At 46.1% G+C, this 25,520-nt stretch overlaps 1 protein-coding gene and 1 long non-coding RNA gene across 3 annotated transcripts in view; both read left to right on the top strand.

Moving 5' to 3' along the window:
• LOC142823913 (uncharacterized) overlaps positions 1–25,520 on the top strand; it is a 402,411-nt gene that overhangs the window by 100,396 nt on the left and 276,495 nt on the right. The gene's annotated exons all lie outside the window — the stretch shown is intronic.
• Positions 10,369–25,520, top strand: part of LOC149520834 (citron Rho-interacting kinase-like) — a 224,885-nt gene continuing 209,733 nt past the window's right edge. Inside the window, exons 1-2 of the mRNA XM_089775106.1 lie at positions 10,369–10,639; positions 22,733–22,838. Of these exons, the coding sequence (XP_089631232.1) occupies positions 10,392–10,639; positions 22,733–22,838 (354 nt within the window). The 5' untranslated portion in view covers positions 10,369–10,391. The remainder of the gene's footprint in view (positions 10,640–22,732; positions 22,839–25,520) is intronic.

Below are 25,520 nucleotides of genomic sequence, written 5' to 3'. Positions count from 1 at the left end.
TTAAAACCTAAATAGCCTCCAATCTCAAAATCTTTAAATACAATACTGTTTACAAACTAATAACAATTTGCACTTAGGAGATCTGGGCCAGCCAACACATTAACTAGAGGTACTTATGGCTATACCTGCCCCTACATTGACTGTTGGTCCTTATGGCCTCTTTGATTTCCCACTTCAACAACACTTAGTCAGAGGAACTTACAGCTTAACCCGCCCCCACACTAAGTACAGTGTCTTAAGACTGCAACCAAAATGTTACAAAACTGCAACAAACCCCTTAAATTCTCCAACACCCAGTTTCACTTACTACAAAAGGTGTGAGAGTCACCAGTCAGGTCAGGGACACACAACCAAATGAAAAATGAACAAAATCACCCTCTAACTTGATTGTAGGTCTTGATCCTGAAGGATATTTCTCACCCTGCTCGCTGCGCCAAGAAACTGTTGGGATTTTGCGGTTCCCAGAGACTCAGGTGCTGGGCAGAATCAAGGGTCTTCAATTCAATTCAATTCAATTCGATTCGATTCAATTCAATTCAATACTTTATTCAATGTGCACAAAGGGAGAGCCCCTGGTACTAAAATCAGCCAGAGCCCCTCGAGCAAGGAGCCCCTCCCCTTGCTGTTTTATAGCACATGGTTACAGGTTACATAACACAAACTTCTAAACCAATCAGATTCAACCTTTCCATATATGGCTTTGTTTGTCACATGCATGCACCTCTCCACTCCACATGCCGAGCTCACCCCCCTCCCCTTAGCCTCCCCCAGGCTGTTGCTAGGGTGGTGAGCCACAGCATGCCTCTCCATGCATACCCTTCAGTGGCTAATGTAGTCATCCGAACTTGCAAATGAAGCCTGGGGTTTAAATATCCCGGGCTTTATTTGCATGTTCCCGGGCGCTGCCATTTTTAAATGCCCCGTAGTTCGAACTACCTGCCCGTGGCTACACGCGGCACGGGCTAGGTAGTTCGAATTAAAGCTCCTAATTTGAACTACCGTTACTCCTCCTGCAATGAGTGTAGTCCTTGGAAGGGTCAGAATGATGGCCCCTGGTGATGATGGGGAAGGTGAAGGTAATGAGCAAGATGATGGGCTAACACATCATTCGTTCTAGAACAATCTTAGGTAAGTATATGGTAAGGAAATATGGATGGACAGTCCCTGCCTTAGGAAATTGGGGTGTTTGTGACTGTGCTAACCGTATTAATAAACTATATTTGTAAATATACAAGAGTTTCTATAGGGTGAGTGTTACAGCTGTGCACATTAGGGTTCCCAAGCATAGGATAATTGAATACTGGGCCTGATTCTGGGACAAAGCACCTGTCAACCCTAAAGGTGATAATTAGAAATTAAAACAATCTTAGATCAGGCAACAGGGCAACTGGCTAGAGCTGCCTCTGGCCAAGTTCTTGGAAGCCCTCCATCTCATGGCCACCAATATGTCCCTGGGTATGGATGGGCTGACCATGGGTTGTACCGTGTGTTCTGGGACGTCCTCATCCTTGCCAGCATCTGGGCTGAGTCCTTGGAGAACAGGATCTTCCTCTAGCCTGAGCAGGAATTGTGGTGGAATTTAGGGGGTTAATGCTCACCAATCTGATCAGAGATTCTAAGTTTGTCCTCCCTGACCCAGGCTACAAGCTTGTGGAACAATAAGATTTCCCCCTCTGGAGGGTCTGTAGGTGCTGAGGGACAGTCATACTTCAAATCAGAAAGTGCAATCAAAATAAGTTTTTATTGACATGGGAATAACTATAACAAATGCGACAAAAAATATAGCACTGAGCACACAGATTAATTGAATCTCTTCTTTGGATGGCATTAACAAAATCAAACTAGGCTTATCTAAGAATACAGATCTTAATCACCTAACAGCATTTCATACTCACAAGCTCTCCCCCAAAGGCTGGGCATGGCAGGACCAGCCTTCCTGTGCCTGAGGCACCTCAGTGCAGGTGGAGTATGAGATATGTAGAAGCAAGACTTAAACAAAATAAATGACGCAAGATAGAAATTAAGTTATATTTTTTCTTCCTAACTTTGAGAGAAGACAATATATACTCCGGAGCAAGCTTGTGGCAGCTATGGCCACAGGAGCCTGACTTCCTTAATCCCTGATCTTATATATTCCCTCTTTGGCGCCAAAATGTCCCAGATGTCCAACCCCCTTACCCAAAGTTGGGCCTGGTACCCTAAGATTTCTGTGGGTACCTATAACCGATTGGAAGGAATATTGAGGGGCCTATGAATATGCCTAGAAGAAGATGTGATGTCTTCTTGGACGAACTCCTGGAACAGAGAAGAAAACAGGAAGCATTGCAGTTAGGTTGTGGAAATCTGGGCTCCTGAGTCTTTTGGAGTGGGCAAAGTCAGTTTGTTGGAGTTTGCAGATTTTGCTTATGTTTACTCAATTTTGATCAAAACAATGGTCTCAAAGTACCCATCAAACCAACTGCAAAGGCCTTCCATAATCTTTACACAGTACATATCTCGGAAAACAACAACGGAAATAAAAGAAATAAATGTTAACCTATCACCTAAACCAGGGTGGAACCAGACTGCTGGCACTAAACATTAAAAAGGCCGTAGAGCAGTTTTTAAACTAAGATGGGGGAAAGCTGCTTGGTGCGGAGATGCACGTAAATCGAAGGGAGACTTCTCTTAGAGGAGAATCCATTGATAGAGATTCTCTAAGCTGGAGTCAGAAAGAGAGGAGGGGAGAGGACAAACCATGGGCCAGAGCAGACAGACAACCGCATACAAAGGAATCCAATGCATCAGGGAAGGGCAGACAAATAAGCAGTGGCAAATTTTTAAAGTGCTTCTACACAAATGCTAGGAGTCTGACTAATAAGATGGGTGAACTAGAGTACCTCGTATTAAAGGAGGAGATTGACATAATAGGCATCACTGAAACCTGGTGGAATGAGGAAAATCTGTGGGACACAATCATACTGGGATATAATATATATCAAAAGGATAGAGCAGGATGGATGGGGGTGGAGTGGCACTATGTGAAAGAATGTAGAATCAAATGAAATAAAAATATTAAATGAATCAACATGTTCAATAGAATTGCTATGGATATGTGACAGGGTGGAGCAACCCCGCCACTCGCCAGCGCCTCCAGAAACGGCCGGCGGCAGGGCAATGGACGCCGCAGGCCGCCCGGCCCCGGGGCGTCTGAATGGGGAGGAGGCGGCGCGTTATCACGGGGCGCCCGGGCGCGCCGGTGATGACGTCACGAGCGCGACGCCGGAGGAGGAGGGGGAAACCCGGAAGTGGGGGAAGGAACGGGGGCAAGGTATAAAGGGCGCCGGAGCGGCCAGAGGAGGGGGGTCAGAGCCGGAGGAATCCGGAGGCACGGACAGAGGGGAGGTGAGTGAGAGGCCCGGGCAAGGGGGAGGCGCGGCAGATAAGGAGCCCGCTGGGGCTAGGGGGTAATTGGCATGGCCAACGGCCGGCGGAGTGGAGTAGGACCCAGGGCAGGCTGTGGAACCCGGGAGCAGGTGTGTTTGGGGTTAGCAACCCCCCTGCTACCACTGAGAGTCGCACTCTCAGTGTTAGGGCCCTGGGTCGGGGTCCGGAGAGAGGGCGGGCCCGGACCCCCCACTCCGCTCAGGAGGCTCAGAGCTGGGCAGTGATCTATGCAAATCTGACTATCAACCGGTCGGGGCGTCTGACCACGCCCACACCTTGTGACAGGATAGTAATTCCATGCTCCAATAAGAAGAAATTAGCAGTAGGGATATATTACCGACCACCTGACCAGGACAGCGATACTGACATTGAAATGCTGAGGGAGATTAGAGAGGCTACCAAAATAAAGAACTCTATAATAATGGGGGATTTTAATTATCCCCATATTGACTGGATACATGTCACCTCAGGAAGAGAAGCAGAGATAACATTTCTAAATGGCTTATATGACTGCTTCTTGGAGCAGCTAGTGCAGGAACCCACAAGGGGAGAGGCAATTCTCGATTTAGTCCTGAGTGGAGCGCAGGATCAGGTCCAGGAGATAACCGTTACAGGACCGCTTGGGAATAGTGACCATAATATAATAACATTTAACATTCCTGTGGTGGGAAGAACAGCTCAGCAGTCCAACTCTGGCATTTAATTTGAAAAAGGGGAATTACACAAAAATGAGGAGGTTAGTTAAACAGAAATTAAAAGGCACAGTGACTAGAGCCAAATCCCTGCAAGCTGCATGGAAACTTTTTAAAGACACCGTAATAGAGGCCCAACTTAAATGTAGACCCCAAATTTAAAAACATACCAAGAGACCTAAAAGAGTCACCGTGGCTTAACCACCATGTAAAAGAAGCAGTGAGGGACAAAAAGGTATCTTTTAAGAAGTGGAAGTCCAATCCTAGTGAGATAAATAGAAAGGAACATATACACTGTCAAATCAAGTGTAAAAATGTAATAAGAAAAGCAAAAAAAGATTGAGGAACAGCTAGCCAAAAACTCAAAAAGAAATAACAAAATGTTTAAGTACATTAGAAGCAGGAAGCCTGCTAAAAAACCTGTGGGTCCCCTAGATGATCGAGCTATAAAAGGCGCAATCAAGGACGATAAAGCCATTGCGGAGAAACTAAATGATTTCTTTGCTTCAGTCTTCATGGCTGAGGACGTTGGGGAGATTCCCGAATCTGCACCGTCCTTTGTGGGTGATGAATCTGAGGAACTGTCGCGGATTGAAGTGTCATTAGGGGAGGTTTTGGAACAAATAGAAAAACTTAATGTTAACAAATCTCCGGGACCGGATGGCATTCATCCAAGGGTTCTAAAAGAACTCAAATGGGAAATTGCTGAACTATTATCTGTGGTTTGTAACCTAGCCTTTAAATCGGCGTCCCTACCTAATGACTGGAAGGTAGCCAATGTGACACCAATATTTAAAAAGGGCTCTAGAGGTGATCCTGGCAATTACAGACCGGTAAGTCTGTCTTCAGTACCGGGCAAATTAGTCAAAACAATAGTAAAGAATAAAATTGAGAGACATGTAGAAGAACACAATTTGTTGGACAAAAGTCAACATGGTTTCTGTAAAGGGAAAGTGAAACGAGGAGTACCGGTAGTTCGGAATAGGCACCCTAGTCCGAACTACCTAGTTCGAGCCCCGTGTAGCCGCGCTACACGGGGTTCGAAGCAGCGGGGATTTAAAAATGGCGGCTCCCCGCTTATGCTAATGAAGCCCGGGAAATTCAAATCCCGGGCTTCATTAGCAAGTGCGGTATGCATACATTACCCTCCTAGTTCGAACTAGGAGGGTAGTGTAGACATACCCTTAGGGGTTAACAAACATGCAGACAAGGGGGATCCAGTAGATATAGTATACTTAGATTTTCAGAAAGCCTTTGACAAGGTCCCTCACCAAAGGCTCTTGTGTAAATTACATGGCCGTGGGATAAGAGGGAAGGTCCTTTCTTGGATTGAGAACTGGTTAAAAGACAGGAAACAAAGGGTAGGAATAAATGGTAAATTTTCAGAATGGAGAGGGGTAACTAGTGGTGTCCCCCAAGGGTCAGTCCTGGGACCAATCCTTTTCGACTTATTCATAAATGATCTGGAGAAAGGGGTAAGCAGTGAGGTGGTAAAGTTTGCGGATGATACCAAACTGTTTAGGATAGTCAAGACAGAAGCAGATTGTGAGGGACTCCAAGAAGATCACCAAACTGAGTGATTGGGCAACAAAATGGCAAATGAAATTTAATGTGGATAAGTGTAAAGTAATGCACATCGGGAAAAATAACCCCAACTATACGTACAGTATGATGGGGGCTAATTTGGCTATGACAAATCATGAAAGAGATCTTGGAGTTATCGTGGACAGTTCTCTGAAAACTTCCACACAGTGTGCAGCGGCGGTCAAAAAGGCAAATAGGATGCTAGGAATTATTAAGAAAGGGATAGAAAATAAGACCCAGAATATCTTACTGCCCCTGTATAAAACTATGGTACGCCCACATCTTGAATACTGTGTACAGATGTGGTCTCCTCACCTCAAAAAAATATTTTGGCCTTGGAAAGGGTTCAGAAAAGGGCAACTAAAATGATTAGGGGTTTGGAACGGGTCCCATATGAGGAGAGGCTAAAGAGACTGGGACTTTTCAGTTTAGAAAAGAGGAGACTGAGGGGGGATATGATAGAGGTCTATAAAATCATGAGTGGTGTGGAGAGGGCAGATAAAGAAAAGTTATTTATTAGTTCTCATAATAGAAGAACTAGAGGACACCAAATGAAGTTAATGGGTAGCAGGTTTAAAACTAATAAAAGAAAGTTCTTCTTCACACAGCGTGTAGTCAACCTGAGGAGGCTGTGAAGGCTGGGACTATAACAGAGTTTAAAGAGAAACTAGATAATTTCCTGGAGGTTAGGTCCATAAAAGGCTATTAGCCAGGGGATAAAATGGTGTCCCTGGCCTCTGTTTGTCAGAGGCTGGAGAGGGATGGCAGGAGACAAATTGCTTGATTGTTGTCTTCGGTCCACCCTCTCTGGGGCACCTGGTGCTGGCCACTGTCGACAGACAGGATACTGGGCTAGATGGACCTTTGGTGTGACCCAGTACGGCCGTTCTTATGTACATTCTTATGTTCACCCTCCTTCTGCAAAAGCTGGGTCATACAAGACAGGTAAATTTTATCCTGTAGGCATCTTGCATTACTACAGTGGTCTCTGACCTTTTCACACCCAAGATCACTCTTTAAATATCAGAACAAATGAGGATCTACTGCCCCACCCTTCCCCCCAAGACCCTGCCCCTTCCTGGAAGCCCGGCCCTCTCTATTCTCCTCCTCCATCACTTGCTATCCCCAGCCCTTATACGCTCTACACTGTCAGTTTTCTTCCCAATTCTTCTGTAGGAAGAGGTTTTTTCAACATCTCGCCTGTCTAGACTGGACCAAATGTTAGAAAAACCCCTTCTTTTGAAATCCCCCTTATTTCTTGTGGAAAGAGGAATATAGGGGTTACAGAAAGAGCATATTTGCTCTTCCACTAAAAAAAAAAAAAAAAAAGCAGAAGACCAAATGCATCTCTGGATGCGGAAGAGTTTCTGGGATCTCTGGAATCCTGGAAAAACTCCCGCAGTCTAGCCGTACCCTCACTGGGAGGAGACAGGATGTGTAGGCTCTGGGGTGGGAATGAGGGATTTGGGTGTGGGAAGGGGTGAGAGGTGCAAGTTCTGGGAGGAAATCTGGATGCAGGAGGAGGTGAAGGGGATGCTGGCTTGGGGAGGGGGCTCCAGGCTGGGGAGTGTTGGGGTCAGATGGAGGGTTGTGGTACTAAGCAAGCCACAGGCTTGTGGCTGTGAGGATGCAGGAATTTGGGTTGGAGTATGTGAGGGGCTCAGGGCAGGGGATTTCAGTGTATGATAGGCTCAGATCTAGAGTCTGGGGGTGCAGGAGTGTTATGATGCTGCGGCCAGATGGGGGCTGGGCCCCAACTGGGGTTTTTTTGGCCAGGCTTCATTTTTAAATAAAATACTATGTTAAACACAAAAAGTCTCTGCATTGTCTTTATTTATAAGAAGGGCGGGGAACCTGTTTTGAATCAGGGGGTCACTGATCCACAGAAAACTCAGTTGGGGGCCACACAAGGGAGATGCAAAAAAAAAAGCCTCCTCCCCAAAAAACCCAAGCCTCACTAATGTGGCCCCAACTATGCTGGTGGGAGCAGGGGACATAGTACTGGGGAAGGGTGCTAGTGGGGCAGGGGACAGAGTGCTGGGGTGGGAGCAGGGTTCTGTAGCAGGGGAGAGGGTGCCAGTGGGGGAACAGGAGAGAGGGGACAGGGTGCTGGGGAGAGGGGACAGGGTTCTGCAGCAGGGGACAGGGTGCCAGTGGAGGCAGGGAGTCTCCTCCCCCAGCCTCCTCCCAGGACTCCCCACCCCCGCCCCGCCAAGGAGGGAAGCTCCCCGCGCGCGCATCCTCCAGGGCCAACTCACCCCTCCTGTGGCACAGGGAAGCCCCCGCGCGCCTCCTCTGGGGACTCCCCCCAGGCAAGTTCCCGTCATGCCAAAGAACTGAGGGAGGGGAGCAGCCAACGCACTTCTGGAACACCCAGAAGTGGCGTGAAGCTGCAGGACTTCCGTCCACCCTGTGGGAAGCCGGCACTACCTCCATTTTCAGTGGAGGTAGGTGGTGGGGCTTCTCAGGGGTGGGGGGGAATGGGGGGGGGGGCTCGAACACCTTGCGATCGACCAGTTGATCGTGATCGACCGGTTGGTGACCACAGCATTACTAGAATACTATTAAGGGAACCGCGGGCAGTTCATTCGAACTAAGGGGGATTTAAAAATGGCGGCCGGACAGGAACATGCAAATAAAGCCCGGGATATTTAAATCCCAGGCTTCATTTGCAACTCCGGTTGCCTGATTTGCCTACCTAGTTCGAATTAATGAGCTAGTGTAGACATACCTTTTTTGACTTCCCTTACAAGAGGAGTTCTAGACTTTACCGTATCAACTAGGTAGTCTTCTCCTTCCTGTATTGCTCTCTCTCAATCCAATCTCTTTTTAAATCTTAGATGGGAGGAAAAACCTTTTAAAGGATGCCCACAGGCCTTTTAGTTCTGAGTGCTGAAAATAAAATGTTGTATTATGTGTTTCTTTCCCTCTGCCACTCTAACTCTTAACTTTGCAAAGCATTTTGGGATGCTGTTTGCATGAAAAATGTTATACTTAATGAAGTTATACTGTACTCCATTGTTCCTGTCTGTGTGTGAGCACTGGACAGAAGAGCCATAATTGGATATCCTATTAAGAGAATTCACTCTGTCATACAGTTCACATCCTATTAAATGTTTGCAATTTTTGAAAACCAATAAATTATCAGAACCTATTTGATATTGATATTGACAAAGACATTTGAATGCTCTAGAGATTGAGGTAATATAATTTCTTATTAATGCATATTTGTATGAATGAAAAACTTAATGTACTTGCAATTATGGTATGTGAGCTGCATTTTGCCTGCTTGGTGATGCTTCCTTCATTTCCCCTATTTGGAATTGGTCAGAATGGCTCTCTGGAGAGCCACCAATGAAGCATACATGTTTTGTTGCAATTTACTGACTTAAACAGGCAGATATTTGCTTATTAATGCTGGTCTGGTGCTAGCTTGGTGTTGGTTTGCTGTTAATTTTCTGCACAAACTTGTGTATAAGTTAAGTGATAGAAATTGGGCTGTGAAAGAATTTGGCAACTTAGAGGGAGCTAGCAAGCTCCAGCAGTGACTCATTCTGCTTTTGTTAGTCAGATAAGCATCAGCATCTATCAGGAATGCAGGCAGGTAGGGTTAAACTCACAGCATTCAGAGTGAGGAGCAGGGAGCCTGCACTGCAGGGGCTGTAATGTTTGTTCCCCATTCTTCAATTCTCATCAGCCTTTCAGCTACAGGAGATCTATACTGCATCCATGGTAACGGTTGTAGCACACATAATTTCCATCAGTTTGTAACAGTGGGCTGTGTTCTAGTTGCAGACTGAAGAGCTGCCCGCTTCACAGAGCGAAAGAGAGCTTAGTAGATTTGCAGGGAGTGAGGATCCGAATGATGAAATTGGGGGGGGGGGGGAATAACCCTGGGAGGAAACATGCTTTTATGAGGTAGGAATTGCACAAGTTTTTACATTCATTCTTTTCACACATGTAGCCAAACCAGCAGGGACCTGGAGTACTGCACATCATTTAAAAGAACTTATTCATTTGTTTTTCCTTTAATTAAACTGCAGCAAATGGGCTGAAATTAGACAGTTTAATAAGTTATTTTAATTTAAAAATTAGAGTGAGAAGTAGATTAGTGCCATTTAATAAACCAGAGTCGGACTGCAGTGGTGTCCCACCAAGAGTTCTAAATCCTAAGCAGGCTGTCTTGGGAAGCAAATCTTTATTTCTTTTTCCTCTCTCCTCCAAGAGCTATTTTGGGGCGGGGGGTGTTAATAGTTGCAGCATGTTTAAATCTTCCCGGAGCAAGATTCATTTACTGATGGTAACAAGAACCAGAAATCTGGACTGGAGAGGCTGCTGGTAGAGGTGATAGGCAGAAATTGGTCCTTAGCTGGCTAACAAGGTAGCTGACTCTATTCTTGTGAATAGTTTACTCCACTAATTGGGTGGTTTAGAGACATCTTTGTTTTTCTAGAAAAATCAGGAGCTAAAAATCTGTAAATAGTAGACCAAAGGTTTTCTTAGCCTGATGCTTTTGGTTTGACTCAAAATACCAGTTTAACCAGCATAGGAGACATTGTGCCTGCAGAATGGTAGCCATGTTGGTAGCTGAAGGGTTAATCTCTTGTTGCTGTAATAGGATTTGAGAGCTCGGGCTGCTTGTATTAGCAAGATTAAAAGCAGGAGCTGCAGTGCCATTGCAAGCACTGAATGAATGGGACCATTGCAGAGCAAACTGTAGCTGAAAATTGTCTTTTCTCCTTGTTTTTTTCCCCACCAGCTCCTCCCTCCTTCTTTCCTACCCTCAGGTCTGATGACACCTCACATTTTGCTGAACCAGAGAAGAATTTGCGGGTTTTATCCTCTCTGCGTCAGTTGAACCCAGCTGGTTTTTCAGGTGAAGATTTACCATTTGTATGGTTTTCCTTCATCAAGGCTCTAGGGATCCTCAGATCACAGTAAGTGGGAATTACTGTCTTAGTGAACAGGATTAGTAGAAGAAAAAAATCAGGGCTTTTAGTGGGGAGTGGGTGGGGGAGGGGGAAAGCTGCTTTTAACTGGCCTGTGCTCTGCTTTAGGGGAGCTGACCGCTTTAGGCTCTATCTGTTGCTGCTGTGGGTTTGTATATTTAATATTGTTCTCTTGCTTTGTATAGAAAATAAGAAGGCTGGTTCTGAAACTGACATTGCTAAAAATTGTAATTTGGTTACTTTAGATTAGTTGTGTTTACTGCTCTGGAAAGGAGTGGGTGGTTTGATTTCTGGTTTTTACAGGTATCCGGAAGAAGGACTATCCTGTGGAGTTCAGAGGCTGAAGTGTGGGTATGTTCTGTCAGGTCAGAAATGCAGAGGCTGGATGTCACAAAGCTAGGGGCGGGTGTAAGGCTGAATCAGTGATCCGCAGGGATGGAGAATCCAGAAGTGTGTGCTGATGGGCTAGTGAGCTGGCAGTGTGTACTGCTTGGTCAAGTTTAACACAGACTGGGGGGCATTGCTGTATTGTAGATGTGTTACAGGGTCAGAGACAGAGTGCAGGGGGTATGGAACTGAGAACCACAAAATTAGTCTTCATTTGGAATGGAATTAGGATTTCCAAGAGAGGAAGAGGAAAGTGTAAATGACATGGTGTAAACCTCTTTAACCTGGTAAGTCCTTGGCTCCTGTTGTTCGAGCCAATGAGAAATGCATTAGTGCAGCACATCAAATTGAGGAGTCCTTATTCCAGTACCAGAAGGCCACACACAAATGCAGTTCCTTTAGCTGGTTTGGTAACTCAACATGCTAAGGTGTTATCTTTTAGTTTTAACCATTGCCTTTTGGTGCTGATACATAGCTCCCATCAGGGACTTAAAGCCGGATTTCATGTCTCTATCATATTGATCGCAGTAGTTGTTGTTGGTGCTGAGTAAGTTGCTTGAGAGAATTATGGAACCAAATGTGGTAGTATTCTTGGCTCTTGCCCATGTTTTGAGTCAAGGTTACATAATGTCTACACCAGTTATCAGAAGGAGAGAGACTGACTGTCTTTAGTGTCTGCCCCTCCTCACAGGTGTTGCCTTCATGGTTGGGAGGGAGAAGGAGGAAGTTAAAATAATGGTTGAAAGAAGAGATGTTGGCTCTTCGTGAGATGTCAGTAGAAGTAGTTTTGGAGTTGGTAAATTTTCAACTGCATATTTGGGGTTAAAATCTACCTTGAATTGTAAGTTAAATGACTTATGGTGTTTGCCATTTGTGTATCTGGCAACCAGCCCACTAGGGAGTAAGCTTTCTGGTCAACTGTCAGTAGAGGCCCAGGACCTGATCTGTGTGTATTGCTAGAGGAAAGGGTTTAAGGCAGGGGTGGGCAATACTTTGACAGGGGGCCACTCCAAGATTTTGGAAAGTGTTCAAGGGCTGCACTCTTCCATGATATTAATGGAGGAGGTGTGGGGTCTGGGATGGAGCTTGGGGTGAGGGAGTGTGGGTTCTGGGAGGGAGTTTGAATGAAGGAGGCAGTTGTGATCTGAGGCACTGGACTGGGGTGCAGGGATTTGGGATGTGACCTAGGGCAGGAGGGGGTTGTGACCTGGGGCAGGAGTTTGGAGTATAGGAGAGGGTGCAGGGGTTTGGTTTGGGACCTAGAGCAGGGGATTGGGGTGCAGGAGTTTGGTTTGGGACCTAGGACAGGAGGGGATTGTGATCTGGGGCAGGGGATTGGGGTGCCAGATCTGGGAGGGGATATGGGTGCAGGAGGGGAGCAGAGGGTTTAGGTTATGTGGGGTAGGGGGGCAGGAGTGGTGGGGCAGAGGGTTGGGGAAAGGAGGGGCTGGGGTGTCAGAGGCAGGCTCTGGCTGGGAGACTTACCTGGGTGACTCACAGCCAGAAGCCCTGCACGTTTCTGAGGCAGGCTGCCTGCCTGCCTGCCTGCCCTGCCCTGCCCTGCCCATGCACAGGCTGCAGGGGCCATGTGCATGTGTGAATAACTGAGCTGGAGGAAGGCATGGTGCTTCCTGTTATTCAAATTCAGTTTCTGGCCAATGGGATTGTGCTGGGGCAGGAGCAGCACATGAAGCCTTCCCATGCACCCCCCCCCCCCCAGGCTCACAGTTATGAAAAAAGCAGCTGCTGGGCCATTTCTCTGAGTGGCATGTGGGTGGGGCGAGGCAAGCAGGGAGCCTGGCCGAGGCTCCCTACTGTGTCCGCGGGCCGGATCCAGCGGCTTGGAGGGCTGGATGCGGCCCATATTTTGCCCAGCCCTAGTTTAAGGTTAAGTGTCAGGTGCATTGGCATATCTGTGTGATAATGGTTCAAGGCTGATCATAATGGGGGTGTTGCAGGTTATTAGAGGTATTCATTGTCAAAGCTATATTGGAACTGATTAGTAGGAGGTGGTGCATATAACAGCAAAGGATAACTGAATTTTTGTTTTGGGTTCTAATAGTAGAACAGTGAAGATACAGCAAAGGAGGATCAAGATTAATATGAGTGGCAGAATTATGGGTGAAATTGTGTAGAACTTCCTGACGCAGTTTTGTTTTCTGTATGCTGATGCACAAAATTGATCATATTAAATTTCTTTTGGAAGAAAAAGATAAGATTCTGCTTATTTCATAGGCTGAACTTTACTTTAGAACTAGATTTTCACAAACTCGTTCTGGATTTCCCTTTGGGAGCAAGCAACTATATTTTGTTTTGAAAAGCAGCTGCTAAATATTGCAAGGAATGAGGGCAATTTGGATACATCATTATTTAAGCTCACTTTGAACTAGTATTTCAACTAGTGCAGTGACTAGTGATCTCCTTGGTGCCAGTGTTAGGGTGGGGAATGAAGATGATGTCTTATTTATAAATTATAAAGTCTATGTCTACACAGTGGACATTCTGCATCTTAAGAGCAAGCCCGTTATATTCTGACGTCCCTGTAAACCTCATTGCACAAGGGATAAGGGACGTTTTGGAATAGCACCTTAATTTTTAAATAAGCTACGCAATTTCCATAGTGCAAATGGCATAGCTTATTTTGAGGTAAGGGTGCTGTGTAGATGCACCTAAAGTGTCCACAGTGTGCTAGGTGCTTTATTGATTAAATAAGACACATTACCTGCCCTAGGAAGCTTAATCTAATCTTAGACAGGAACTGGTAAATGAGAACAAACAAACAGAAGGTATGACTTAAAAATCATTTGGGTATTTGCTCATAGTAAATAGGGTACTTTTTCTAAAAAGTATGAGGTCCTAATTCATCAATATAGAATGTAAACTTTTATTTAAAAAGGAATTGTCATTCTTATGCTAAGTGATGCAGAGCTGGTTTCCTGTGTCTGCAGTCTGATATCTCCAGTGCCTTTATTTGCTGCTCATAGTTTTGTGCAGCACCAGCGGTAGATTGTAATTAACAAGGTTCATGTTACTTTCGCTACATCTGGGATGTATTAGGTTAGGTATTTCTAATAGACATAGGGAAGTATTAATGCCATTGTACAAGGCACTGTTAAGACCTCATCTGGAATATTGTATACAGATCTGGTCACTCATTCAATACAGATTAATTCAAACTGGAATGGATGCATACAAAGATTGCTAGGATGTTTAGGGGAATGGAGAGCTTGTCTTACCAAAGGAAACTAAGAGCTGGGCTTGTTTAGACTAGCAAAATGAAAGCTGAGAGGGGATATGCTTGCTCTCTATAAATACATTGGGAAGTAAACACCAGGGAGGGAGTAGAGCTTTTTGAGCTAAAAAACACAAGAACAAATGCGTATAAGCGCTTCTAAATTTCCAGCCTAAATTTACCTATGGGAAAATATCTAAATATCAGAGGAGGAAGATTTTTGGCATACCTTTCCAATGGGAGTAGTGGGGGCAAACTGTTTAGCTAGTTTGAATATGGAGTGTGATAAATTTATGAATGGGATTATATGCAATAGCAGGGACTGGACTTAATGACCTAAGAGGTTCCTTCCAGTCCTATGTTCCAGTCAGAATCTAGAGAGTAGTAGCAAAACTATCAAAATCATGTAACTTTCACATTGTTGCCACTGCTTGGCAAAGCCTTGAGCAGCAGCAACAGCAGAGAGGCTTATGCTTTTATTCATGGGTGTCGAGGGGTGTGCTCCCCTCGGGCAGGATCCCACAGTCAAAGCCCAACACGGGCCTGCCTATCAGCATCCATACGGCCCAATGGCCGGAGTCCAAGTCTCAGCTCCCCTTACCAGGGTTTCTACAGCCTGGCCGTCAGAGCCCCAAATAGCAGCCAGAGTCCAGCTGACAGTCCCCTCTATAGGGGTTAATACAGCTCAGAGGCCTGGTCCTTAATAACAGTCCTTCTGTACTGGGGTAAATACAGCCCTGAGGCCTAGTCCACAGGGAAACTATCTCCACCCAGGAGCACTGTGGGGGGCCAGGGGTTAGGGGACCCAGTGTCACGTTACCAAATTTGAGGGGAGCAGCCAGATTGCTGCTGCACCCATAGGTGGGGGTGTTGGCCCCAAAAATGGTATAGAAGGGGGCCATGTGGGGTATTGAATGGGAGCTTATTGTTTGCTGATCTTATGTACGCTATTTATGTGAGTGTATAATGTCTGTGTGTGTAGGTAGGAATCTGTAATCTGTGTGGAAGCTGAATATTTCTCTGAATGTGGTTAAGCATTGCTATGGACAGGCTGAGTAGCCAGGCCCTGTGGGACAATGGCACTTGATGGGCCAAGGACACACCTAAAGAATGGGGGCTGTCACCTGAGAGCAGCCAGCAGGAAACACAGACCTCTGTGGCCTCTGACCAGGTGACCTGACCTGGCCTCTGACCAGGTGACCTGCTACATACTAGAAGAGGCCAGGAAGGAGGTATAAAGAGGCCATGTGGTTGAGGCCATTTTGTTCTCAGCTCAGCACTTCATCCCAGAGGCAGCATTGCAGGGATCGAAGAGCCTGGAAGACCTGTGAACCCATCCTGATGCTAGGATGTGCAACAAGGACTTTTAAACCAGCAGCTGCAACATCTCTGCTAGAGCCTGCATCGAGAACTGGGAGATTCGGTGCATGTAACGTACTATTCTTTAACAACCTTACTCTCATGCTTTTCTTTCTTGTGATAATAAACCTTTAGTTGTTAGATTCTAAAGGATTGGCCCAGCGTGATTTGTGGGTAAGGTCCAGAGGGTAAATTGACCAGGGATCTGTGGCTGGTTTCTTGGAACCAGACAGAACTTGTTCGGGGTAGGTGGGATTGGGTGCTAGGACCCCCCACCTGTGTATAGGCCCGGGGCCATCTGGGGCACGGATATTGCTGGGGTGTCGGAGGGGTTTTGCTCATGAGGCTTCAGGCAGGTTGCTGAAGCGCTCTGTGAGACTGGTTTGTGGCCTGCTTGGAGAGGTCACCAGTCTGGGGGCTGTAAGGAGCCCCGAATTTGAGCAATTCGCCCTGAGCGGACGCCCTCAGCTGTGCCCAGAGACTGCCCGGTCCGTCACAGTGGCGTAGTCGGCAGGATCCACAGATCTTGGTCAATTGAGCTTTGGGATCAGGACCCCACGCTGTCTAAATTTGATTTTTGGTGTTGAGAGTTTGGTTGGTTAAAGAGCCGCTGCGATGATCCCGGGATTATATGAGAGTCTGGGCAAAAGTGCTCTGAAGGATTTGTGCTTGGGGAGAGGCATTGCCTTTAGGAAGAGGGCCTCTAAACTAGATCTGGTAGTGTTGTTACTAACCAGAGATGTGGATGAAAGGGAGCAGAAGCGAGCCAAGGAAGCTGCTGAAAGAAGGCAGAAAGCAGATGAAGAAATTGCTAAGAGACAGAAGGAGATGGATCGGGAACTTGAGGAGAAAAAGGCAGAATATGCTGAGAGACAGCGGAGGGAAGAGGTAGAGCATGCAAAGAAGATGGCCCTAGCCAAGGAGGAAAATGCTAGACTTGACCTCCAGCTTAAGAGACTAAAAGAACAAGAGAGACTGTATTCTCCTGAAGGTTCAATGTGTAACTCTGTGGGTATGCGGTGTGCTTATGATATGGCAGACGTATTTTACCCAGCTGATGTGAGAACCAAACCCCAAAGCATGTGTGAATGCAAACCTTTTGTGTTACCTGTAGCTAACAGGGAGGTTTGGGAAGGGGGTGCATGTGGGTATGGAAAGTTTCCTGGAGCTGGTCAGTCTCCCTGTAACCAAGGAGAAAGTGTCTCTACATGTGTGCCGGTGGCAGATGGCTGGGTGTCTGTGCAGGGGGGCAGTGAGCCTGTGGGTGAGTGCCCGTCTGATGCCTCGGAGGTGAGGCTGGAATCAGAACCGGGGCAGGAAGGGCCCAGAAATCAGGGAAATGTTTCTCTGGGGCAGTCTGGAGTGGCTGGCCAGAGCGGAGTTCTAGTTGAAGAGTTGGTTGTGGCTTAGCAGGGTAATGCTGCTGTGGAGCCAGAGAAGGGTGAACTGTTTCCTAAGGAAGCTCATAGGGAGGAGAGTCCTGGCAGTGCTTGTAGCAAGCAGTTTGCAGTAACTGAGAGAGGTGACGTTGCCTGGCTTAGAGAAGGCATTCAGGAGAAAGCTCTGCCTGTAAAAGGCAGCAGCTTGTTGTGTGAGGCACTTGTTGCCGTGCCTGAGGGACAGAATTTGTCCATTAGCAGTGACTCCACTGATTTGGATGTAGACAAATCCAGTGTGGATGGTTGTGAAGTCTCCAAGGGACTGAGGGTTGTTCCAGATGAGGCAGGAACATCCAGAGAACTGGAGCAGGCTGCTAACCCAGTGACTGTGTGTGACCAGCTTGCTGGGAAGTCAGTGTGTGTGTGACAGGATTATTCCCAGGTGAGTGAGGAGAGTGGGAACTTAGTGTCTCAGATTCAGGAGAAGGGCTGTGTAGCTAAGTATGCAGAGCAGAACAGCTGTGTGGTCACTCTCCCTAGGATGCAGGAGATGGCAGTTACGCTCCCATCTCTGGACACGGTGGACACTCAGACTATCAGGGAAGTTGATATCTGGTTCCATGTGGAAACAGAGGTTGGAGGTGGACAGAGGAGAGACTTGAGAGTCTACAGCTTACTGCTGTTACCCCACTGAGTGGGGGAAGGGGGAGAATTCCAGGGCCATTGTGAGCCAGGGAGTCACTCCCAGCCAGCCTTTTGTCTTGGTCAAGCCAGAGGTTTCAGGCCTGGAGCCCAGAGGACAAGGGGGAGGGGCAGGACTTGCTTTGGCCAAGAAGATTTGCAATTTGAACCTGAAGGGCCAAAACTGCAATGGTGTGGGGCCAGAGAAGGGGCATGATGGAGAATGTCAATATACACCTGGTATAGGATTGTTCTTGTTACTGATGTTAATTCTTGTAACCAATGTGTTATTGTTGCAGAGAAATGTAAAGGTATACAATGTGCATGATCTTATGGAAATACCATGTAATCTGTCTGGAGATGTACCAAACGACAGACGGTATGTAAAGGGACATTGTGATGTTGCTAGTTCATGGTTAATGCTTGTAACTGGTCTTGGAACTTCTTACAGGACAAAAAGGGTTCCAGCCAGAAGGTCCTGTGTGAAAAGGGAAACTGAGGCACGCCACCATTTTGTTTTCGTGGCTAAATGCAAAAATGCCTACACGATTTGGGGTGAGAATACCTGCATTCACACAGTGTTCATTGTTGTTCAGAGAGTTGCCAGAGCTGGCCTGGATAAATTCACTATTTTCTTCAGCTCTGGGCAGAATCACCTGACGCACATGGGGATCATGCTACAAAGGCAGATCCAATTAGTTCTGGGTTTTACCAAGTTTTACCTTGGGATTCTAAGACAGTGCAAGGATGTGGTTGTCACTAGGACAGACCTTGCAGTAATGAAGCCTATTTTAGGCAAACTGGGTTCTCATACACTGATCCAGCACTGTACTGTTGTTTCTAACATTGGGTTAGAACATGTGATGACACAGAGCCAAAGCATGGGGAGGCCTGTGATGCCCTCAGTGATGTTACTGGCATCACTTCCTGCATCAATTTTGCGTTGGGGGAGTCACGTTACCAAATTTGAGGGGAGCAGCCAGATCTCTGCTGCACCCATAGGTGGGGGTGTTGGCCCCAAAAATGGTATAGAAGGGGGCCATGTGGGGTATTGAATGGGAGCTTATTGTTTGCTGATCTTATGTATGCTATTTATGTGAGTGTATAATGTCTGTGTGTGTAGGTAGGAATCTGTAATCTGTGTGGATACTGAATATTTCTCTGAATGGGGTTAAGCATTGCTATGGACAGGCTGAGTAGCCAGGCCCTGTGGGACAATGGCACTTGATGGGCCAAGGACACACCTAAAGAATGGGGGCTGTCACCTGAGAGCAGCCAGCAGGAAACACAGAGATTGGCCTCTGACCAGGTGACCTGCTACATACAAGAAGAGGCCAGGAAGGAGGTATAAAGAGGCCATGTGGTCGAGGCCATTTTGTTCTCAGCTCAGCACTTCATCCCAGAGGCAGCATTGCAGGGATCGAAGAGCCTGGAAGACCTGTGAACCCATCCTGATGCTAGGATGTGCAACAAGGACTCTTAAACCAGCAGCTGCAACATCTCTGCTAGAGCCTGCATCGAGAACTGGGAGATTCGGTGCATGTAACGTACTATCCTTTAACAACCTTACTCTCATGCTTTTCTTTCTTGTGATAATAAACCTTTAGTTGTTAGATTCTAAAGGATTGGCCCAGCGTGATTTGTGGGTAAGATCCAGAGGGTAAATTGACCAGGGATCTGTGGCTGGTTTCTTGGAACCGGACAGGACTTGTTCGGGGTAGGTGGGATTGGGTGCTAGGACCCCCCCACCTGTGTATAGGCCCGGGGCCATCTGGGGCACAGATATTGCTGCCCTCCCACTCCACCAGGTCCCAGCCCAGGGCCCTGTTGGCAGTGGCAGAATCCAATGCTTGCTCAGCAGGGAATCCCACTGCAACACACTGAGCACTCAGGTGTCAATTCCCCACCCTGGGCTACTTCCTACTACCCCATGCATCTCCCCATCACCGTACCTCCAGACGGCCTCCTGGACCATGACTGCAGCTGCAATTGCTGCTGGGGCTATGGTGGTTGCTGGGTCAGGCTGCATCTGCTCATCTGGCTCTAGAGCTCTCACATCACATCCTTCCCCTTCTGCAGTCCCCCCTGAATGATCCACCTCTCGGCTTTTTATACTCAAGCTCACCTGTGAGCATGCCCCACAAGGCCGTGGGGGAGGGGTGGTTTCAGCCAGCTGGGCCCAGCCCACAGTCTGTTCTACAGGGCGGGGCTGGGACACCCCGTCACAATGGGTAAAGGGGACTTCAAAAAAGGATGGAAGAGGGGCTAGAGCAGGCCTTTCATAATTCTCTTTTTCCCCAACTCTTCTTGTCCTTATTCCAATAATAGACACTGGAGAAGTGTGATGAGGACTAGTTCTTCAAATTTATCATAGTAGGTAGAGGCAAGGCTGATGCAAAATGAGGAATTTTCAGGTTTGATCCAAGTAGATATTAGAGATGTAAATATCGATCAAAATAGTTAACTGGTTAAACAATTTAAAATTATATCATGTAACTGGTTAACCATTGGTGGGCATATAGGGCAGCTGGGGGGGAGGGCTTACCAGACCTGTGGACAGGCATAGCGGACTGTGTCTGGGGCTGCTGCACCATGGCTGGGGTCCCGCTTGCCCCCTCTGGGACTGTTGCGGTGGAACCGAATGCTTACCAGGTAACTGGTTAATCTTTACATCCTTAGTAGATATCTCAGCACCTGTCTCCTCCCCAGCAGCTGAGGTTGGGAGTGGGGCTGGTCTTGTCACAAGTATTTTTACTTTGCTGGTGAGGATTTCTTTCACTGTTGTTTTTTGTATTGACCTCTATCTGGTAGGTTTGTGTTCCAGTCCTTGGAAAGGAAGAACAAGATTCCAATAATATTCTGCTTTCTCAGTTTACTGCATTCATATCTTGATGGTATCAGTGGTTGTTTGTGTGTGTGTGTGCTTTAGGGTGGAGTAGTCATTTAAGAGGGAGCAAAAAAGGAAAGGCTGGAGGTGGAAGGGTAGAGATGGGAATGAAGTTAGAAAACAGAGCATGAGTAAGGATATGATTTGGTCATGGATTCCAGTACTGTAATTGATCTCCTTGACTTCTTCAGCACCATACGTGGCAGGACTTGGGCTTCCATGATTTATTATTGCCCACATGACTTTTACTAAAATATCTGGCTACGTCTACACTGGCCCCTTTTCTGGAAGGGGCATGTAAATTTCATGAGTCGTAGTAGGGAAATGCGCGGGGGATTTAAATATCCCCCGCGGCATTTAAATAAAAATGTCCGCCGCTTTTTTCCGGCTTTTAAAAAAGCCGGAAAAGAGCGTCTACACTGGCCCCGATCCTCCGGAAAAAGTGCCCTTTTCCGGAGGATCTTATTCCTACTTCGAAGTAGGAATAAGATCCTCCGGAAAAGGGCACTTTTTCCGGAGGATCGGGGCCAGTGTAGACGCTCTTTTCCGGCTTTTTTAAAAGCCGGAAAAAAGCGGTGGACATTTTTATTTAAATGCCGCGGGGGATATTTAAATCCCCCGCGCATTTCCCTACTACGACTCATGAAATTTACATGCCCCTTCCGGAAAAGGGGCCAGTGTAGACGAGCCCCCCTGTGACATAATCTAGCACAGGCAGTGTGGTTAGTATTTGCTATTGTAGATTTGACCAAGACTTGAGGTTTTTTTATATCCCCCATTATTCCTGTTTTTTATTTACATGAGTTGATTCTCTTGTTAGTCATTTCTTCACTCCTCAGAGGAAATTGCAGACACTGTTGTGCTGAGCAAAGCAATACTTGGTTTAATGGTTAATTTAATTAAATATTCTGAGATTATACCAGTTGAGTGATATATTTCCATGGTAGCTTTTGCTGTCAGATTGAATGTGTATGACTTCTGAGAACTCTGAATGAAGGGGTATGGAACAATGACCTACAACAGTGGTTCCCAACCTGTGGGCCGCAGACCCCTGGTGGTCTATGACAGTACTGCAGGGGGTCCATGGAAAGTTTAAAAATAAGGATCGGGCCCACCATGGTGGGCCCAATTGTCATTTTTCTTTTTTTTTTTTCCCTCCCCAGGGGGAGGGGGGTCCATGAAATTTTAATAGATTGAAAAGGGGTCCGTATAATCAAAGGTTGGGAACCACTGACCTACAACACACATTTCACATCTTGTCATAACATCTTTTGTGAGTTTGGATCTCTGTGATAAGGCTTCTGTTAGATTTTAAGTATCCCATTTCTCTTGATTGCTCTCTCTTTTTGAGACAAAAATGTGGTAGGAGTACTTATGAAGCAATCTGTGTAGTTTGCATGAAAGGAGGAATTAGCCGAAGTGGACACTGCTAAACTCTTAAGTATATGTGCCTAATGCAAATCCCATATATGCTTGCTTTGACATTGAGATGTACTGATTTTCATAGTAAGAAAAATTTGCCACAATTAACACATGTATTTTAAGTGATTTTTTTTTTTTATTTATTTTGAACTAGAAGATTTACCCAGCATTGCTCAGGTCCTTAACTCAAATAATTATTGTTTTTTCTTCATTTTAAATCATTGCTCTGGGGTGGGGCTGGAGATGAGGCTGCCGTGGGAAGAGAGGACAACCCCAGCCCTCTCATGTTTTAGTAAAATACTTAGATAGCAGAAAACAAGTTAAAGAGCAGGCGCTTGAGCTCACTGTGGTTCAGAGTTTGGCACATTTTAAGCTTTCCGTTGCTTTTCTAGTACTATCTGCTTTTGTTTTTGAAACCTGTGTAATAGTAACAAATAGATATACACAAGAAGCATCTAGAAATGCTTTGTGTCGCATTATTTGATGTTATGTCTTAAAATGTACTGAGTAAATGAAAATACTAATCTTGTAACCAGTAGAGGATCTGACATGGTGGTTACTAAAGATTCACAATGTTGATTGACCTAATCTTGTAACTGTTATACCATAAAATTTGCCTTATCTTTCCTCCTCATTTAACCCCTGATAACTACCTAATGATCTGGCGAAAGTTAAGTGGAGAGTCCTGTGCTATTTTGTCTATATTTATGTATTTTTTGGCTTTGTTCTTTTAGAACTGTTGTCTTGGGGTTAGACTCTCCAGCTAAGATCAGCTCCATGGAAAAGAAACTCCTTCTAAAGAGCAAAGAGCTGCAGGACACCCAGGACAAGTGTCACAAGGTATTTATTTATGTGAGTGGCCTCCCTCGTTGCTCCAGGAATCTACAACCAGTGTATGCCAAGAGATCTGTCAGATGCTGCTGATCATCCAGATCTGTGGTGAGCAAAGTTCTTTTCCATCAGTGAAGTGGCTTCCTGTTCAGTACAGAAGAAGATGAATTTAGGCCATGCCTTTACTGTAGATGTGTTAAACTTAACAAGAGGAGGCTCTGGATTTTAAACAGCCCTTTTCTCACCATGACACAGATGACTGCTTCTTTCCAGCGTGTGGTATTTCCTCCTCATCGGTTGCAGAGTTGCTGCATTTCTGTTCTGAGTGATACAAAGTGTCTCTTCCTAGTCCTTCAGCTTCTACTTGTGTAACTGTTGCCATTTCATTGAGTTGGTGAATATCTTTTAACTGTTCTTTCTGAATCAAGAGAACTCCCTAGAGTCTATAAAACCTCAAGTATTGTTTGAGACTTTGAGTACAATTATTTGTCTCCCTGTCTTGTGCTGGATTTGATCATTTATTCCTGCAAGGAGATAGGGAGGGGGGTGAAACCATCCTCTGGTTCAACATGGATTTGGGATAAAGCTAAAGTGACCCGTCTCTGCAAAATCACATGAAAAATGATTGTGGCTTCTTTGCTAACTGGGGTTCGAAGAATGACCTGAATATGAACAAGCAGCTTGAATGAATGGGGTGACTTACAACTTACTATCTGTCCTTGTGAAGAACTGTGCATTCCCAGGATCAGAGACAATGGTATTGGAATTTTAAATAGCATCTGGAGAATTATAACTAGGAGTCTCTAAGGGTGCGTCTACACTGCACCGTTATTTTGTTGAGATAATTTTGAAATAATGGACGGCTTATTCCAAAATCTGTAAACCTCATTACACAAGGAATAACACCCATTTCATAAGAACGGCCGTACTGGGTCAGACCAAAGGTCCATCTAGCCCAGTATCCTGTCTGCCGACTGTGGCCAATACCAGAAGCCCCAGAGGGAGGGGACACAACAGGTAATCCTCACGTGATCCCTCTCCTGTCACCCACCTCCAGAGAAACAGAGGCTAGGGACACCATTCCTACCCATCCTGGCTAATAACCATTGATGGACCTAACCTCCATGAATCTATCAAGCTCTTTTTTTGAACCCTGTTAGTCCTAGCCTTCACCGCATCTTCTGGAAAGGAGTTCCACAGGTTGATTGTGCGCTAAGTGAAGAAAAACGTCCTTTTGTTTGTTTTAAACCTGCTGCCTATTAATTTCATTTAGTGACCTCTAGTTCTTTTATTGTGGGAATAAGTAAATAACTCTTCCTTATTCACTTTTTCCACACCAGTCATGATTTTATAGACCTCTGTCATATCCCCCCTTAGTCTCCTCTTTTCTAAGATGAAAAGTCCAAGTCTTTTTAATCTCTCTTCACATGGGACCCGTTCCAAACCCCTAATCATTTTTGTTGCCCTTTTCTGGACCTTTTCCAATACCAATATATCTTTTTTGAAACGAGGTGACCACATCTGCACGCAATATTCAAGATGTGGGCATACCATGGATTTATATAAGGGCAATAAGATATTCTCCATCTTATTCTCTTTTTTTAATGATTCCTAACATTCTATTTGCTGTTTTGACCGCCGCTGCACACTGAGTGGATGTTTTCACAGAACTGTCCACAATGACTCCAAGATCTCTCTCTTGAGTAGTTGTAGCTAAATTAGCCCCCATCATATTGTATATACAGTTGGGGTTATTTTTTCCAATGTGCATTACTTTACATTTACCCACATTACATTTCATTTGCTATTTTGTTGCCCAGTCACTTAGTTTGCTGAGATCTTTTTGAAGCTCTTCACAGTCTGCTTTCGTCTTAACTATCTTGAGAAGTTTGGTATCATCTGCAAATTTTGCCACCTCACTGTTTACCCCTTTCTCTAGATCATTTATGAATAAGTTGAATAGGATTGGTCCCAGGACAGACCCTTGGGGAACCTCACTAAGCTATTTTGAAATAGGGCATGTATGGCACAGGGAGTTATTTCAAAATAAGGGGCCTCCAGGAAATCCCACAGGTGCCCTGCTGGCCACTCCATCCACAGTCATCAGGGCTCTATAGTTCCTCTTCAGCCCTTAAAGCTGCAGCCACAGGGTAAAGGGCTTGTGGCAGGAAGTTGGCCCTGACAGCCTCCAGCCACATTGCTGCTGCTGCTGCTGCTGCTGCTGCTGCTGCTGCTGCTGCTGCTGCTGCATGTCATTGGGCCAGCATGACTAACCCTCAAACCCCCCAAAAGCCCTCCCCCACTCCCAGGGAGCAGTCTGATGGCTCCCAGGAGCCTCCCAGGTGGCAAAAGAGGCATGCGCCATCATGGTCTGGGGTGGAAATCTTGGCCCTCTTTGAGGTGTGGGACAAAGAGGAAAACCTCCAGGATCTCTGCTCCAGACAGCGCAACACTGATATCTACGGCTGCATGGCCACCAAGGGCCATATCCAGACCCAGGAGCAGGTCCGGATGAAAGCTTAAAGAGCTCCACCAGGCCTACGCCAGGGCGAGGGAGCACAGCTCCCACTTGGGGCAGAACCACACTCCTGCCCCTATTACCAGGACCTGCACCACATCCTGGGGGGGGCAGTGCAGCCCCTTCCCCACCCCTGGTCGTCAAGGGCCAGAGACGGTGATGATAGAATCATA

This window comes from Pelodiscus sinensis, chromosome W, assembly GCF_052426305.1.
Source record: "Pelodiscus sinensis isolate ZL-2025 chromosome W, ASM5242630v1, whole genome shotgun sequence".
NCBI lineage: Eukaryota > Metazoa > Chordata > Testudines > Trionychidae > Pelodiscus > Pelodiscus sinensis.
The sequence above is the reverse complement of the archived record's forward strand: the minus strand, read 5'-3'. Positions and strand labels throughout refer to the sequence as shown.